The 18,486-nt window shown below is 50.4% G+C and overlaps 1 protein-coding gene across 6 annotated transcripts in view; it reads left to right on the forward strand.

Moving 5' to 3' along the window:
- Positions 1-18,486, forward strand: part of ARHGEF9 (Cdc42 guanine nucleotide exchange factor 9) — a 204,560-nt gene that overhangs the window by 171,896 nt on the left and 14,178 nt on the right. For all 6 annotated transcript variants that reach the window (XM_058814398.1, XM_058814399.1, XM_058814400.1 and 3 more), the window contains 2 exons: positions 2,542-2,673; positions 17,942-18,185. In XM_058814398.1, the coding sequence (XP_058670381.1) occupies positions 2,542-2,673; positions 17,942-18,185 (376 nt within the window). The remainder of the gene's footprint in view (positions 1-2,541; positions 2,674-17,941; positions 18,186-18,486) is intronic.

Genomic DNA, 18,486 nt, shown 5'->3' on the forward strand with positions numbered 1-18,486 from the left:
CTGAGGGGGTTTTTGGAGGCTTATGGGACAAAAGTCAGGTTGGAAAAGGTGTCGGGAGTCAGGGCTTCTCTTTGCCACTCTGCTGCTGTGCTCTGCTGAATGTATGCCAGTTCAGAGCAACTCAAAGTTCAGCCTCTTCCTTTTTCAGCAGGTTTGTCTTAACTTGCAGAAGGATGATCCAGCCTCTGTAGGAGTTGGAAAAAAATGGAGAAGAAAAAGGAAATTTTTTCCTGGTTCTGTAGAGAGCGTGGGACTGGGACAGACGTTTGGGGACGTCTGTCTGGAGCAGGGATCGAGGCGTGCTGGGGCAGCCAGTGTCCCTCTTTGTCCCCACCCTGCAACTGCCCCCTGAGCCCTCAGTGGGGACCAGGAGGAGACAATTTGTGCTCTTCAGAGAGCTACAACTGTGTCAGGACAAGAAAAGCCTGTGGAGGCTCAGAGGACGTGCCCTGAAGCTCCTCTGTGGGAATTGGCACAGCAGCCCAGGCTGGAGGAGCAGGGCAGGACCTTGGACACGCTGCTCCTGACAGCCACGTGCCAGTCCCAAACTCTGTGCAATCTGTATTTCCCAGTTTGCTCACCCCAAGTGGGAAATCAGCTATTTCTGGCCTAGAGACTGGGTATAGAAATTGTTTTCCCCACATAAGAAATGCAATACAAATCCCATCATTTTGGATCTGGATGTTTTTGGGTTATGTTGCTTGCAGGGACTACACAGTTTGGATTCAGCTAATCAAGTAGAAGTGTTTACAGAGCCCTCTGTGTGTCCTCAGGCTTCAGATGCTACCACAGGAGTAAAAGACAAAGCTGACTTTCTATTTTTAGCAGCCAGCCTCTCCTAAGCTCACCCCCTCTCCTAAAGCTCCCATCCATAGGCTTGTGGGAATCTTCTTCATGTAAGCTCATGTGTAGCCAGGAAATCTCACAGTTTCTGGGGCTGGTGTGTTTCCTGCAGAGGTTTCTGGAGTTCTAGGGATCGTGTCCCCCTGAGCTGTGGCAGCAGCACTCGGTGCCCAGGCTGTGACCAGGCTGAAGTGTGACCCTGCTGAGGCTCTGGGTGGTCACAGCCCATCCCTGGGGGCATTGACCCTCTGTGTCCATCCCTCCTTAGCCCCTGGGGCAGCACAGGCACAGGAGGGAGGCAGGGAGGTGCATAAAGCCCTGGCTAAGGCCATTTGGAGTCTGTGCTGCAGCTTGGTGATGCAGTGACTTAATGAAGCTGCTGCTGTCACAGGGCCCGGGGACACAGGCGGTCGCTCCCAATCAATGCTGAGAGGTTAATTACACATTTACCTGAGCAGCAGTTTGAAATCCTCACCACGGAACCAGGAAGGGGGGGCACTCCTGGCTGCCTTGGCACCTGCAAGTGAGAGCAGCACCACAAGTGTGTGTCTAGCTAGGTGCCCCCCATAGCTGGCTGAGCCTCCACAAGCTGTTTGCTGGGATTTTTGGGATGCTCTCGACCCAGAAATCGGTTCCAGCTTGGCATCAAAGCCAGAACTGCAGTAGTTTGCAGCCAAAAAGAAAAAAAAAAAAGAGTTCTTCTCAGTCTTGCTCCTGAGTGCTGCTGCTGAGTGCTGCTCCTGAGTGCTGCCTCACCTTTCAGCTGGAGCCGTCCCACCTCCTTCCACAGTGCTCTGCTGAGATGCCCACAGGGCAGGTGGTGGTGAATTCACCCATTTTTAATAAATAGATTTTAATTAACTTTTTAAAAAGTCCAGCTCATTCCAATTAGTGGAGGGTGACTGCATTTGTTCTCTCAGAGAGTGGGAGAGAGAGCACTGTGTTTTCAAGACCATCTGCTCATGAATCCTTAAAAAAAAACTCGGGAGAGGAAAACAAGCGTTAGCCGGAGGCAGGGAAGGGTGAGGGCACTCTGGCAGCCAGCAGGGAGGCCTGGCCAGCCAGGGGGCTGGGGCTGCCACAGGAACCAGGGTGGTCCTGACAGGATTTTGGAGGTGGGGAGCTCTAATGAGCTGTGGGAGAAGGGACTGGCAGTGCCTGCATGAGTGAGAAGGGAGGCAGCAATCCAGAGGGCTGAGTTCTGGCAGCTTCAGAGGTGGGGAACTGCTGCCCCAGTGTGTCCCAGGCTTTTGTAGCTGGCTGGAGATTTCAGGAGGGGAAGTGCTTTGGGATGCTCTTCTAAAGGAGGGCGTGCAGGGAATTTGGTGTCCTGAATTCAAAGTGTTTCTGGGGTGGGCTTTGAGGAGGAAAGGGTTTTGTTTTCCTGATGCCACCAGCACCTGCAGCAAGATCCAAGGTCTGGGGGGACCTGGAGAGGGGAGTGGGGGCAGTGTCTGGGGCAGCTCTTTCCCCATTGCAGTGGGAGCTGTAGTGACCCCGTTTCAAGCATCCACACCTCCTTCATTTATTCCCCTTCCTTCAGAATTATCCCCAATCCCAGTTTCTGGTCTGAAATCAGATGGGGTGCCTTTGAGAGCTGCAGAAGGGCCAAAATCTTACAAAATTGCTGCTTCTGCCCATTGTACAAAGCCAGACTTGTCAGTGCAGTTACTCAGGCTGGTTCCCTGTGCCCTCCAGGGGGACGATATCTTGGACCGCAGCTCGGAGCTGATCTACACGGGAGAGATGTCCTGGATTTACCAGCCTTATGGACGGAACCAGCAGCGAGTTTTCTTTCTCTTTGATCACCAGATGGTTCTCTGCAAGAAGGTAAGGACACAGCTAAGGGCATGCTGTGGGCAGGCTTGCCAGTGCAGAGTGGCTGTTGGCTGCACGTGCAGAGGAGGATGTGGAGAGCCCTGAGGAAGGACAATCTGCATGCTCAGGGTGGGGAGCACTCTGTGATAGAGGGATTTTTGTGCTCATAGCAAATCCAGCCTCCACTTGCTCTTTTCATGCCTTTATCTCATGTGCCCCTGGTTTGGCTCGCTGCCTCCCTTCTCGTTTTAGGTTTTGGCTGCAGTGTATGATCTGGGATTAGATAGCCCTGCAATTCCTGTATGAACTACAAAACCTGGCACTGGGGCTGACAGCCCAATTGCTGCATTGAGATGGTAATGAGCAGCAGCCAGGCTGTGCTGGGTGTCTGTGCTGGTGCTTGGGGAGAGGCTTTTCAAGCCTCATCCTCCTGTCTGTGCTGTGCTGGGATTTTACAGGAGCCCATGGGGGAGGAGGGAGGGCAATGCAGGATGCTGTGCTGTGGTGTTTGTAGCAGCAGGTGAGCTGTGATCCACAGAAACTGTCCAACAGCAGCTCTGGTGTCCCACTGAGGTGACCCCAGCTCACTGCCACCACCCCTGTGTGACAGGAAGGGACAGAGCTCCTCAGGGCTGGCTGTGACAGGTCAGGGTGTGCTGTCATTCCTGCAGCCACACAAAGCTGTGCAGGGGGTGTCCCTGGGGCAGCACAGGGCTGTGTTCCTGTCGCAGCCCCTGGGCTCAGGGCAGGCTGAGCCTGGCACCCCCCAGGAGGCCCTGGCACCGTGGGTGGGCACGTGGGTGGCTCCTGACTCAGCACAGCATCGCTGCCCCTCCACAGCCCGGGCACTGCAGTGGGTGGCACTGGCTTCTCCTGAGTCATGGCTGACTGAAGTTCTGCCTTCTGGAATGCCTGCTTGTTTCCCCCCTCATTGCTGTCCCTTTCCCTCCTGGCCCAGCCCTGTGCAGGAACAGGCACAGAGCAGCAGGGAGAGCTGCAGTGAGCCTGGGGGGCACAGCTGCTTCCCTTCCTAGTGCTGCCCTCCTGCTCTTTGCCTGGGACCCTGAATTCCCATTCAGATGGCAGCATCCGCTCTGCCTTGCACTGGGTCTGTTGCAGAGAAGTACTGAGCATTCCCTTAACTCTGGGAAAATCAGGCTGGGATTCCCGTGGTCATCAGCAGGACTGGAGAGTGGTCAGCAGTTCACAGCAGGCTGCTGGGGGCCTGGGGGGTTCATCAGAGTCCAGCCAGTGCCAGTGGTTCACTGTCCTCCTCCCTTCTGCATGGCAAAGGCATTTTGGGAGTGTGGAGGTGCTGCCTGGAACCCCTGTGGGTTGTGAGGGGGTCTGGCCCTTCCTGACACCACTGGCTCCATGTGCCAGGGCCTTGTGCTGTGTGTGCCCAGCTCTGGGGTGCCAGGGCACAGGGCAGCTCCTCTGGTGACCCCTGGGCACAGGCTCAGACCCCACTGCAGTTCTCACTCTGTGTCTGTGCCCAGCATCAAACTGCAGCTGCTGCTTTCCAGCCTTGGGCTGGGAGGGGAGATGAGGCTCCAGCTGGGCTCTTCCATCCTGATCACGCTTCCCTTTATCCTGAATGAGTGTCCAAATCTGGAGTTAAGAGGAGTTTTAGCTCCATTTTGGGACCACACATCCCATGTATAAAGTAAATGTGAGTGGTGTATAGTCTGTGCTGTCTTGACCCCCTGACAGATCCCCTGACAGAGTAAGGATCAGCTCTGCTTCAGGGCATGGCCCCTCAGGGAGGCACCATTTACCTCGAGGTTTGGCAACCTGGGGCCAGCCTTCCTTATCCTCTGCTCTAAAACTGAGAGGTGGAATATGATCCACACACCCCTGAGAGCAGCTTTGGAACCATTTAGGATGGCACATTTCAGTGAATCTTCTGAAAATCTCCATTTGTGGGTTTTCTTCAGGTGAAGGAGATTATTAATAGGTGTGATATATCCCTCATCATGACACAGTCTATATAAAAAATACTTTTAAAAAAATTATTATGGTGATTTTTATCTCTTTGTTGGCCCAAAGAGATTTTTAATAGAAATAAGGATCTGATTCTTTATTTAAATATGCCACAGACTTCAGTTTGATGAAGGCATGGGAGATATCCTGAGTGGCTTTAGGAGGCAAACACAGATTTCAGACAGGATCCCTCTCTCCTCCAGATCTCCATTGCAGTTACCTGCACATCCTCATCTCCTTCCTCACCTGTTTGCATCCCCTGGTGATTCAGATGGATCCTGTGGGTGGGGAGGTGATACAGGAGTTCTGCTGGGACAGAGTTTATATCAAACTGTGACAATTGATATCAATCTGTGACAATTCTGCTGCTGGCACTCCCTGTGAGCTCCATTGTCCCCAGACCTTTTCCCCCTGGGCTCACCCTGCAGGTTCCTGCTCACAGTTCCTGCAGGGTGGGATGAGGGGTCTCCCTGCTGGCCCATCCATGTTCCCTGGCTGAGGAAGGGACACTGCTGGTGCAGTGTTCCCAGTGTCCAGCTGCAGGTAACACATGTTCAACAAATCCCATCTGTTCTGCTCGGGCCTTGCTCTCCAGAGGCTTTGCCACTCCTTTCTCTTGGTGTCTGGAAATATTTCAAGGTTTCAGGGCATTTTTTTTGCTGGACGCCTGGCCAGGGCATTTCTGTGAGGGGGAATAACTCTCAGGGTGATCATTCCTGACATTATCACCTGGTTGTTGCCTGCTTTTGCCACCTGCTGCAAGAGTGGGAATTCCTGGATGCATTTCCATGACCAGCACACCTTCAGACAGAGACCTGGCTTGGGAAATGAGAATTACCCAGGGCTGCACTCAGATGTGCTTGGCAGATGTTATTTCCACCACTGTGGGTGTACTGAAGTCTTTGTTCCAAGCAGGAAAGCTGCACTGAGGTTTCCAGGGAGAAGCTGACAGTGTGGCAGGCACCTTTCCCTGCTGGCAAACACCTTGCAGAGCAACTTGTGTGGGATCATTTTCACAAAAAATAGTTTCCAAGCTTTACAGATAAGTCTCTTTGGCTTAGATTTTGCCACTGGTCACTTCCTAACATCACCACTGAATGCTGTCCTGGTGCCAGGCTGTGAGGAGATTGATCAGGTGAAATGGCCTTGTCAGCTGTTCCAGGGTTCCACAAACTGAGTGCTGAAACACCAGTCCTGATCCACAGGCACTGGGAAAGCTCAGGATCCAGGTTTTCCTTGCAAAGCCAGGTAACTTTTAGCTGTTGGACCAATGTGAAACTCTCCCATGGATGTTTCCTGAGGCTGGGACACTGCTGTGGGCATGAGGACAAGGTGGTGCCTTTCTCTGCTTGGAGACCCTAATTCAGAGCTGCCTCTTGGGAAGGCAGAAGGGAATAGGCTGGGCAGGAACAAGCAGTGCCTCAGTGTGCCTTGCCATATGTGCATAATCAGGACAAAAATGCCTATTCTGGGATGCTGGCCGCAGTTACCAAGAAATAAAGGCAATCCTGGATGATGGTAACACTAAAAGATGTTGCCTTAAAGGCACAGGGTCCACTTTCCTTATCACCCTGAAGTTGAGAGAGTTTGACATGGAGATGCTTTAGATTTGCAAATCATGGTACTTAACATCCAGGCCTGTGCCACACAGCATTAATTATGATCACTTGGGGATGCTTGAGGTTCTTAGCAGATGAGGATCTTCTTTTTTCTGTTCTGGGTAATAATTTGAATTCCCCCAATGGGCTCCAGGGCACTGTGGCATGAGGCTGGGAATTGCAGTTTGAAGTAGGAAGGGTTAACAGAGTTACTGCTCTAAATTCCACTTTTCTTTCACCAATAGCTGAGCAGTCCTCGATGGGGCCCCTTTAGTGTTTTCTGACAGTGCAGAAAGATCAGTGACTGCATGAAACACATTTAGTTTTCATTTGTGCTTTTTATGTGTCTCTTGTAATCAGGAGGCAATGCAAGCTCCAGCTTGTGGTTTATTGCTGTTGCTGTCTTCCCTTGAGCTGCCTGAGCAGAGCAGGTTGGATGGAAGCAAAATGAGACCAGTGTAATAGCAGCAGCCAGACAGGCAGCCAGAAATAGCGGTGCTACAGGAGATGGAGTAAATAAAATAATCCTGTCAGGCTCCATTGCAGTCCAGGTTTCCAAATGGGAAGATAAAAGAGACATTTCTGAGTGCTTTCAGTGGAAGAGGGTTTAGCTCCCATGTAGCTTCTGCTGGAAACTCTGAGGTGAATTTTGCACCACAACAACGGCCCTGCTTTTATTACAGGCTGAAGAGGGCCTAAGGGAGCAGCCAAAAACCTTGTTTGCAAACACACAACAGCCCTGGGACAGCTCTTATTACTTTAAGTGGGTTTTTGACTTCATCAGCACCTCCCAGCTCTTCTCTTTTTCTCCCAGTAACACAGATCTCCACAAAATGCAGGTTTTGGGGCAGGCCTGGGTCCAGCCTGCAGCAGTGGGGAAATGGGCCAGGGTGGGTTGCAGCAGCTCAGGAGAGACTCAGTGCTGACCTGACAGGCAGAGCCTGCTGCTGGAGCTGGGGGAATTCCTGGGTGTCCTGTGCAAGGCCAGGAGCTGGGCTCTGAGGATCCTTGGGGGTCCCTTCCAGCCCAGGACATTCCATGATTCCATAGGGTGGGCATGGAGACAACCAAAGAGAACCGCACAGTGGCTTGGTCACAAAGTGTGAAATGAAGTTTTCAGAGAGCAGGGCTGCCCCAGCCCTGCTGACAGACCCCTGTGCTCTTGTCCATCTGGGGCTGTCTGCAGGCAGGAGGTTTCTGTGGGACCACAGGCCATGGAAGGGACTTTGGGTGCTTCACCAGTCCCTTGGCCAGCAGACAGCCAAGGAAGGCAAGTCCGGCATTTAAAACCAAATATGAAACAGCACTGCAGCTTTCAGGCAGGGATACTGAGGGAAGAAAACATTGCTGTGAATGGTCCCACAGCCTGGAATGTTGGGTGAGCCCTTGCAGGGCTGTGCAGGTGACATGGCCTGAGCAGTGCCACAGGGGCCCATGACACAATGTCCCACAGTGTCACAGGGAGCTCAGTGCTGACCTGGAACCTGCTGCCCTTCCACTGCCTAGGGGAGCAGAGGGGGAAGAGCAGGATCCAAAGGGACTGGAGGAGCCAGCAGGAGGGGTCCTAAAATCCAGAAAGGGCTGAATTTGGAGTTCTCCACCTCTCTGTGGTTGTCTGGGCAGGGATCAGGTTCACAGAATTCACAGAATTCAAAGAATTCTCAGAATGACTGCATTGGAAGAGACCTTAAAGATCATTTAGTCCAACTCATGCCCTAACACCTCCACTAATCCATGGCACTGAGTGCCAGATCCAGTCTTTGTTTTAGCCCCCTGTGACCATACAGACTGGCAGGATGTTCTGCAAAACGCTCTGTGCTTCATTTACCCCTCCTGGAATGGCAGTGGGTGTAAATTTGGCCCGCAGGCCAACCTGCAGATCTGAAAACCCCTGCTGCTGCTGTGGCCTTTCATCAGCCCCATGTGAAGCCCCTGGGAGCAGCAGAGTAGTGACCTGGCTGCACAAGGGTTTCCCAACTCTGATATATGGTCTCCTCCAGCCAGGTCTCATAAGCTCCTGGAGATCTGTATCGCACCTGAGATAGCTCAGATGGCATAAAATCAGCAGGATGGCTTCTGTAGTACTGTTGGAAACAGAAAAGTTTTAATAAAAGGCAAAATAACAAAGCTCTTTACAGAGAAAAACTGAGCCAGGCTCAAGAGGTTCTTGCTCCTGGTAAAACACCTCACAAAAGCCATTAGTTCCTTTGTTCTCTTCTTTTTCTAGAAAATTAACCAGGCAGGGCTTTTTGGCTTTTGTCCAATTGGCTCTCCTCAAGTTTGAGGTGAAGTTCCCCAGGTCCTATGAGGTGTCTTTTTACCCAATTGAGGAGAGAAACTTCTGGGCTTTTTTCCTTTTTAAGCAGACAAAGGATAATTTGGTCACTCCTTCAAGAGGGGGCACATCCCTCCACATCTCCTCCTGCCATCAGTCCTTTGGAAAGGCCCTCACTGGGCTGCTCTGCAGCCAGAGGGATTGAACAAGGGTGGAAGAAGGTACCAGAATGCCAGTGCTGCTCCACTGAATCCATGGAGTGAGAACAGCATTGCCACAGACGCTGTGAGCCCCAGCCCTCCCCTCTGGTCTCGGCAGTTCTGCAGTTTATTGCAGCCCTGAGATACATGAACAGTCTCTGTTTTGTCCCACATGTTCGAAGAAGGAAGAAGGAGTCAGGGCTCTTCATTTCTCGCTCTCAAGGTTGTTTATTGTATCTCATCTATAAAAATTTTTCTCCTGTCCTGCCAAGGTCCATCCAGCAGGACAGTTCCAGGCACTCTGCCTGCCCCCAGGGCAGTGTTATGGCTTTATACTAAAAACTACGTGTACAATGTTTACAGTTACTTTCCAATACCCATCACCTGTGTTAGACAGTGAGCTTCTGCTCTAAACCAATCTGTGAGTGCCACCATCACAGCAGAAGATGGAGGTAGAGAAGAAGGAGAAAGGCTGGACATGCCCAAGTCGCTCAATCTTGTCCCCAAAACCCCTATTGTAAAAACCCCAAAATCTACTTTTTCACCTAGTGATAATTTTATTATTACACTACTTAAACTTCTGTGGCTTTCAGGTCTTCATACAAAGCTGGCAATTTGCTCCACAGGTCATAATCAAACCCCCAAATGTTCTGGGCTGTGTGCCAGGGTCTCTGAGCCCCCTGGCAGGGGTCCTGGCCATCCTGGACACCCAGAGGGATGTCCTGAGTACTGACACTCTGGGATCCCACAGTGCAGCTCCACGGAGCTGCTGAGGATGAGTCCAACGTCTCCTTCCTGCTCAGGATCCAGACAGTGCTGAATAACTGGGCAGGGATGTGCTGAAGAGCTGGTCAGGGATGTGCCAACCTCCCTCCCCTGCCTTGTGCAGGACGAGTTACCAAGATCCAGCAGCTCAGCTCCCCAGGGACACTCCCAAACTCCCCAGGCAGGTTTGGGGTGGGAGGTGAGTGGCTGAGAGGGTTTTGGGGAGGTGGTGGTGGCATCCCCCTGTCCCCGATAGGATCCATCCTTTACCTCATTCCTGGCTGGGCTGAGCAGAACCCATTTCCCTCAGCCCAGCCCACAGGGCTTTGAGCTGTTAGAGATCCACCATCAGAGCCCTCATGAATGCTGCACCCATAGGATGGAGCTCTGGGACCAGGCCAGGTCCCCTCAGGAGCTCATTTCCTCCATGGGTGCCCTGTGCTGTTGAAACCCCTGATGGCTTTTGGTGATGCCATTAGATGCTGTGTCCAAGGGCTCAGAGCAAAGCTCTGGCATCCAGACTCTTAGCAGAGCTTGGATTTATTTCCTGATATCAAGAATATTTAGGGCAAAAAACACTCCAAAGGGTTCATTGAGCTTTAGGGTCTCATTTGGACTGAAGGCCCAATGTGGTGCACTGAGCTCCACCATGTGTCACTGTTACTGTCCCATCTGAGCACTCAGCCACTGTAGGGTTAAATTAAATGTACAAGTGCTACAGAAAATTATCCCCTTGGTGTTCATGGAGAGCAGGCTAGGCTGCTTTCGTCAAAGGCTCTCTGTAAGGTAACTTAGACTTTAAAAATGTAGGCTCAGAATCTTTTTTTTAAAAGTCAAAGAAGGTTGAAAGCCTTCATGACTAAAGCTACCCAGGACATGGCAGAGTGGCAGCGTGCCATGCTCTCATTGCCCACGGCAGCCTGGGCACAGGGCAGAGACAGAGCAGGCCAGCAGGGAAATCAGGACAAATTGCAGGAGTACACTGGATAACTCTGCTCCTCTGCTCTGCAGAGCAGTGGGAAATCACAGAGAGGGGTCTAAGACCCACCCTGAACTCAGTGAAAAAGCAACTCATCCTCTTCCCAGCCTCTGCCTTTCCCAGAGCTTGAGCTGGCATTTGGGTGCAGGTGCTGGGAGCCCTGGCTTAGTCCTTGCCTAATTCCAGCCCCAACTGTTCACTGTCATCACCCATTCCATGGCAACTGCTCCCAGGGCAGGGCTGGCCAGGGTGGGGCTGTGCCAGCCTCATCCTTGGCTGGCTGTTGTCCCCTGGGCACAGGGGACACTCATCTCTGCTGAGGTGATCTGCAGGGGTTGCTGCTTTTCGTCCCTGCCCAGACCCCCAACAGCCCCACCCTGGGCATCCCTGGCAGTGCTGTCCAAACCCTCCTGTAGCTCTGGCAGCCTCGGGGCTGTGCCCATTCCCTGGGCAGTGCCAGCACCCTCTGGGGACAGAACCTTTCCTGACCTCCAGCCTAACCCTGCCCTGGCCCAGCTCTGGCCATGCCCTGGGTGCTGTCCCTGGTCACCAGTGAGGAGATCAGAGCTGTCCCTCTGCTGCCCCTTGGGAGGATGGCAGAGACATCACTGAGGTCTCCCCTCAGTCTCCTCCAGCTGAACAATCCAAGGGCCCTCAGCTGCTCCTCCAGGCCCCTCCAGAGCCTTTCCCATCCTCGTGGCCTCCTCTGGGTTCTCTCCAATGGCTAAATGTCTTTTTTATATTGTTGTGCCCAAAACTGCCCAAGCACTGGAGGTGAGGCCACCCCAGGCCAGGGCAGAGCAGGACAATGGCCCAGGACAGGGATGTCCCTCATGGCTCCAGTGCCCTCCCTGGGCCAGGACAGGGATGTCCCTCATGGCTCCAATGCCCCTCCTGGCCCAGGACAGGGATGTCCCTCATGGCTCCAGTGCCCTCCCTGGCCCAGGACAGCGATGTCCCTCATGGCTCCGGGGCACTGCTGATGTTGTGTAAAGCTGCTGGGGATGGAGGGATGATCCCTGTTGGAAGAGCCACCGTGCTGCCTGTTCCTCCTCCTCTCTGTGCCCCTCAGGCTGGAGGGGCTGTGCTGTGCTGCCCACAGGCCTCCCCTGCTTCCCTGGGCCCTGGCAGCTCTGATCCCAAGGCATGGGGAATGCTGAGCTGTTCCCACACAGCTCTGAGCTGTTAGAGATCCACCACCAGAGCCCTCCAGTGTGTCTCACTGGTTACTTAGAGCTCCCCATTGATCTGTACAATAAATAAACATCATTATCCCGTGGTAGAGATGGGGAAGGGCTGAGGGAGAAATGTCATTTCACCTAGAGCCCCAGGGGCTGCCCTCCCAGAGCCTGGCTGCATCCATGCCCTCAGAGCACATAATCCCTCCTCGAGTCATTGTGAGACTCCTTTGGCAGTGGAATATGCAGGGTTTGATAAACAGGAGCACCAATAACCCACATATGCAGTGAGGAGCTTGTAATGGATGATTCTGGGGCTGGCATCTCCTGTCCTGTCAGCTCCTAAGAGGGATCTGATGACTCAGGCTGGAAATGGCTCTTTCCCTATTTGTGCTTCACAGATGATTTGTTCTATGCATGAGAAGTGGAGTGTGACCCAGCACAGGGTAAACCACAGCTCCTGAGAAAAGACACCATCCTAAATCCAAACCCATGCCTGAGGCCTCCCCATGCACCCCTGTACACCCCACAGTCAGGAGGTAATGGGGGAATGTGGAACTCCTGGAATGCTGCACACATGGGATGGAGCTCTGGGACCAGGCCAGGTCCCCTCAGGAGCTCATTTCCCCCTTGGGTGCTCTGTGCTGCTGGAGGGATCATCCCTCCATCCCCAGCAGCTTTACACAACATCAGCAGTGCCCTGGAGCCATGAGGAACATCCCTGTCCTGGGCCAGGGAGGGCACTGGAGCCATGAGGGACATCCCTGTCCTGGGCCAGGGAGGGCACTGGAGCCATGAGGGACATCCCTGTCCTGGGCCAGGGAGGGCATTGGAGCCATGAGGGACATCCCTGTCCTGGGCCGTTGTCCTGCTCTGCCCTGGGCTGGGGGGGCCTCACCTCCAGTGGGAGCCCTTTCCAGTGTCCAGATTTTCCAATAAAGCTCAGCCTTGCTTTCCTCTTGATGGCCACAAAGATTTATTTCTTTCTAAGCACAGTTACATGAATTTACCTTCCCCCTTCCAGGAGGGGACAGTGGTGGGGTGGGGACAGAGGGGGTGGCCCAGGCAGGCCCCAAGGCAGGGCCAGCCCCAAGCATGGCCACAAAACCCAGCACCCGAGAGCAGAGCTGTGGGGGCTTATGTAACGTGTCAGAACTTTGCTTTGTGCTCCTGTCAAACCACTTTTTTTGGCTTCATCTTCTCCCTGTGAATCCTCAGTACAGATTACGTGAACAGACTGCAGAGCATTATTCAGAAGAGCTTAATTAACCTCAGCGAGGGGAAGAAAAGGAAATCGTAGAAGCTGTAGGGTAAAAAAAGATCATATTTAGACAAATAAGTGCAAATGACCCAGATGCATCAATTTCCTTCAGAGGCAGGCAGGCAGGCTGGGTGCTCTGCAGAGGCTGCAGGTCTGTGCCACTGCTGCTCTGCTGCTGGCCCCACTCTGCCCCAGGTCCTGCTCATCCCACTGCTCCCAGCCCTGCCCCATCTGGCAGCTCCTCTCACTCCATCCAGCTGCAGGAGCCTGGGAGAGCAGCTATTCCCTATTCCCTGTGCAGGATTAAGCACACTCAGATCATCTCTGATGGATGTTTGTCTAACCTTTTGAAAATCCCCCAGGAATGCCGTCCCAAGACTTCCCTGTTTTGTCTGTTCTAGGGTTTAACTACTCTTCTAGATAAAAAACTTTTTTTCCCCCAAGTTTCTCCCTTGTTCTCCCTGTTCTCCCTTGTGGTAAATTAAGCCAAGCCACAATCAAAATGGAGAATAACTGATCACCTGCCCCCTTAAAAGAGGAGCAGCTTTCACATACTGGAATACCAACAGCACATTCCTCTTTAGTTATGGCCTTTCTACATTAAACAGCTGCATTTCTTTGGCCTTTCCCCACTGATAAGGTTTTGAGAGGGTTTTGGGGGGGGTTCTATATTTTCTTGGTCTTGCCTGATTTAACTACAAGAAATAATCTTGTGTGACATTCAGAACTGGCCAGTGCAGAGCAGCCCATGGTCACCCTGGCTGAGCCATGGGCAGGATAATAAACAGGACCAAAGGAACAGAGCCAGCCTGTGAACAAAGCTATATCCTAGAGATTAATAATTTCTACATTTCTCACATTCTAATTCTCTCATTTATCCCTGGATAACTGTTCAAACCCTGGATGCTGGGAATTTCAAACTTTCTGGGCTGACAGGCACAGACCCCCAGGAGAACACTGCATTGACCTGAGGGTGTGCAGAAGCTTCCAAAATTGATTGATAGCACTGGGATTGTGGGTGTGGAGTTTGAATAGAAGCATGTAATGTCACAGGGTGGAAAACTTAGAGTTTAAGGGTTTAGAATATAGCAATATATATAAGGCAAGATGGTTGTTCTTCACCTTCTCCATGGGTTTGGGTGGTTTTGTGCAATTGAATCAAAAAGTCTGCACTGCAGGACGTGAGTGATTGGTTATTGGGTTAAAAGTGAAAATAATCTAGGTGTCATTTCTTAATTGGATAGTTTAGCCTTAACCAACCTTGTAGAGAAAGATAGTTAAGCATTTTGTAGCTTGTTAGTAGAATGGTTTGGGACTCATGAGTTGTAGGACTGTGATGCAGATAAATAATAAATATTTGAGTCTGAACACCAAATACCGACCTTGACAGAGGCAGAAAATAAGTTAAGTAATCAACATTTGGTGGTGCCCTGTATGAAGATTGAAGTGAGGACCTTAAGAGATAACCAGGAGCAGGAGCAGCATTCCTTCTACAGCAGATAAATCTCCATTTTTGTGCATGGATCTGCTTTGTCCTCCTGCCATGCAGTACTTGCACCAGGCTGGTGGAACAATCCATTTCCCTCCTCAGCCTCACAGTGCTTTCCTGAATCTCATCTTTTCCTTGGCTCCACGGAGATGCTGGGAAAAGGACAGAACTATGCTGGACACAGTGGTGTGAGGAGCAGCAGGTTCCTGTCTGAGCATTGCTTCTGCCCCTAGCAGAGCACACAGCAACATCCCTTCATGGCCTCTGTGCTCTCTCCATTTCCTCTTGTCCATGTGCATTAAAAGCTCCTTAAAACAAGGGTTTGTCCTTGTTTGCTGTCTGCTGTTTGCCTGATGAGTACCTGCATTTTTTTCAGCTCAGTTACACTGCAAGGTGTTTGAAGAGGGCCATGCTTCACTAAGGAGCTGAGTAGTGTCTTTTATTGTTTAAAAGCTGTGATAAAATAGCCATGGATCAAATAATTATTGTGCTTCCCATATTATGGGTGTTAAAATTTAGTCAGTTGAGAAATAATATCCATTCACTGAATGTTGGCAGGAAGAAGGGAGAATGATAATAGGAAATGCTGAGCCCATTAAAAATGAAATTATCCAGTTACAGTTGTTGATCTGGGGACTGAACTTTTTGGAACCAGCTGTGGACAAAGTCCTTCATGTCCAGGCATGTGCTGCTCATGAGATGTTTGTGAGGGGAATAAAGTCTCTCATAAATTCAGAGTACCAGTGTGGAGTTCGTGGCCAACAAGTAAGGAATGGTCCTTCTTTTGAAGGAAAGCACTGGGAGAAAGATGATCCATTTCTTCTGGAGTCATTATTGAATTCCTTCTCCAGTGACAGTGGAAGTGGCAGACAGGAGCTTTGTGCTGTTGCCTTTCCCTTGCTCAGCTCAAGGCCAGACCATGGTGTTTCCTCCTGTGCTGCTGCTTCCCCCCTCCTGCATTTCCCCAGCAATAACCTCTGGGGCCATCTCATCTCCAGAGGCACTTGGAGGATTCCATTATCTCCTCACTGCTCCTTCAGGAGCTCCTGGGCAGCACCTTTATCTTCACATCCAGTGCTGAGCAGCTCAGGAGCCTCCCTGGAGACAGGGCAGCTCCTGCTGCATCCCAGGAGGAGAAATGGAGAAATGAATGGAGAATCACAGCTCAGTCAGAAATGTCCAAACCCATGGATTGTCCTCTGGAAGCACAAGGCTGGTAGAGCATTCCCTTGGCAGTAGCTGTTAAAAATAGCTCATAATGTTTTCTGAGTCAAAACTGGGGAGATAGGAGGGGGAAATTGTGTTTAGCGTGTGTAAGGAAAGAATGCACATTATTTATTTAATTATTTGTTTATTTATTTATTTATTATTTATATTCAAAAACTTTAAACTCCAAGTTTTCCACCCTGTGATATCACACATTTCTATTCAAACTCCACACCCACAATCCGAGTGCTATCATTCCATTTTGGAACCCTTCTCCTCATGTCAAATGTAGTATTCTCTTGGGGGTCTGTGCCTGTCAGCACAGAAAGTCTAAAATTCTCAGCATCCAGGGTTCCAACAGTTCCAATTTATCCAGGGATAAATGAGAGAATTAGAATGAGAGAAATGAAGAAATTATTAATCTCTAGGGTTAGAGATTTGATCACAGGTTTGTTCACAGGCTGGCTCTGTTCCTTTGGTCCTGTTTATTATCCTGCCCAAGCAGTGCACAGAGCCTGGGATTTTCAGAGCTTGTGATTGTTGATTCTTGAATACTTTATGAACAGATCTCTCCACAATCATGAAGATTGCCTGGAAAGGGGCACTGGATCCATCCTCACTGGAGTGTGGTCTGTTGGGGCTGGTTCTGGAGTTCTCAGCAGCAGTGGGAAGGGGAGCAGCTGCTGTGCAGCGATGGAAGGAGCTCATCCTTGCTGCTGAGAGCTTTGCCATCAGGTGTTTTTGAGGAGGTGCTGCAGATAAATGTTCTCTGTGAGAACAAGCACCAGCCTCCATTAGACACTGTGTGTGGCATTGACTGATTGATCAGCTCCGTGTGCCTCTTGCAGCCTTTCCACAGCACCGAGGGAAAGAAACAATTGCCTAAGTTAGGACAAGACTGAAATTGTTTTCTGTTGCCTATTCAGCCTGAAATACCTTTTTCTTATGTTTTGGACTATCACTATTTCAGGCTACACCAGAGGAAGGTTTCTGTACAAGATACTTGTTAATGGAATTCCTCCCCTGCTGCCCAGAGCATTCCAGAGGAAGGAGTCAGGATTTAAAGCCTGTGAGCTTCTGGCCAGTCTTGTGATAGTTAATACTGTCTGGCAGATTCATGAGCAAGTTTGCTAAATCATTATGATGTGGAGTTTATTTTCCAAGATTAATTTGTATAAAATAGTACCTACTGCTTATCTTGAAAAAGCCTCACTGCTAAATATTATTTCAATAAATAAATGTTGTATATTGCCTTCATTTTTCCTCTCAAATGAATCCTTTGACATAGCATTTATCTTTAGGGCACTTTGAAAAATCCAAAGCTGTTTAGGTTAAATTGATTTAATATACCTAAATATTAAGATACTTTTGAGAGTGGTTAGAGGAAGTAAATCTTAATTGTTTTGCTAAATTTGGTTTTAAATAAATTGAATCACCTTGTGTGGCCATGACTAGAGAATTAACATTCTGTTTTCTGATGATCATCTTCTGTTATCTGAGATAACAGGGACAGAGCTATGGGGCCAATGGGGAATTTACTTTTCCCTTCCCAATGCAGAGAAATGAGCTATTGCTGAAAAACAGGGAATAACCAACTGAGAAAGGAGGTGAGCATGAAAAGGTTTGGTTGAAAAGGTTATAACTACCAAGGAGAGAAAAGCTGGATCGAGAGGTTAAATCCAGGGTGGGATGAGACCAGAGGTAGGTTGGGAGTGCTTTGAGCTGGGAATCAGGGTAGGTTCTCACCAGTGAGCTGTGTGTGAATGGGAGATGGGCTCCAAGAGGAAGGAGGATCTCAAAGTGTTTTACAGTCCCAAATGGGAGTGGGAATGTGTGTGAAAAACAGATCTGGACTGTGCTGCCAGAGCAGTGATGGCTCCAGGTGTGTGCACAGCCTGCTGGGCCCTGCCAGGCCTGGGCCTCACATTGCTCACCCTGTGGAGCAGAACCTCCCATGGGGAAATGCTGGAACACGGCACCTACTCAGAGGCATTTCTTTGTGCCTACAAACTGAATTTTGCAGCTCAGGGATTGTGTTTTGTTCCTCTCTGCCTATGGTCTGTCCTCTTTGGCCAAAAAGAGGCGTGTTCACAGAGGTGAGGCTGGAAGGACCTGACCAGGTTTCACCATCACTTCTTTCTCTCCCTCAGCTTTTCCAGGAACTGAATGATCTGACCAGGTTTCACCATAATTTCTTTATTTTCCTCAGCTTTTCCAGGAATTGCAGGACCTAACCAGGTTTCACCATCCCTCCTTTCTCTCCCTCAGCCCTCCCAGGAATTCCCTGCTGAGCCCAGGCTCTCCATGATTTCTCACCCCCATCCCTGTCTCCTTTTCCCTGTGCAGGATCTGATCCGAAGGGATATCCTGTATTACAAAGGGCGCATAGACATGGATAAATATGAAGTGGTGGATATAGAAGATGGGAGAGATGATGACTTCAATGTCAGCATGAAGAATGCCTTCAAACTGCATAACAAGGAGACTGAGGAAATGCACTTATTCTTTGCCAAGAAACTGGAGGAGAAGTTACGATGGCTTAGAGCTTTCAGAGAAGAAAGGAAGATGGTAAAAGAAGATGAAAAGATAGGTGAGGAATGTGGAAATGAATCTGGAACGAGGTTGTTGGTAGTGTTTCATTTAGTCCCAATGTGTGGAGGAGCCCATATTTTCTTTGTGGTAGAATTACAGTTTAACCTTGTTGAAATGTCCTTGGTTGCTCTCCTAGTCATAAATAGGTCTCTTTCCAGCTCAGTTACTGTTCTTTTTGGCCCTCAATAAACAAATTCTCCCCATAGCTCAAGCCTGGAGCTCTGTGGGTGTGTGGGAGAGGGAAGTCTTTGGCCATCCACCTCAGGGTCTCCTGGCTGCATCCTCCTGCTCTGGTTAGG

This window comes from Ammospiza caudacuta, chromosome 14 (assembly GCF_027887145.1).
Source record: "Ammospiza caudacuta isolate bAmmCau1 chromosome 14, bAmmCau1.pri, whole genome shotgun sequence".
NCBI lineage: Eukaryota > Metazoa > Chordata > Aves > Passeriformes > Passerellidae > Ammospiza > Ammospiza caudacuta.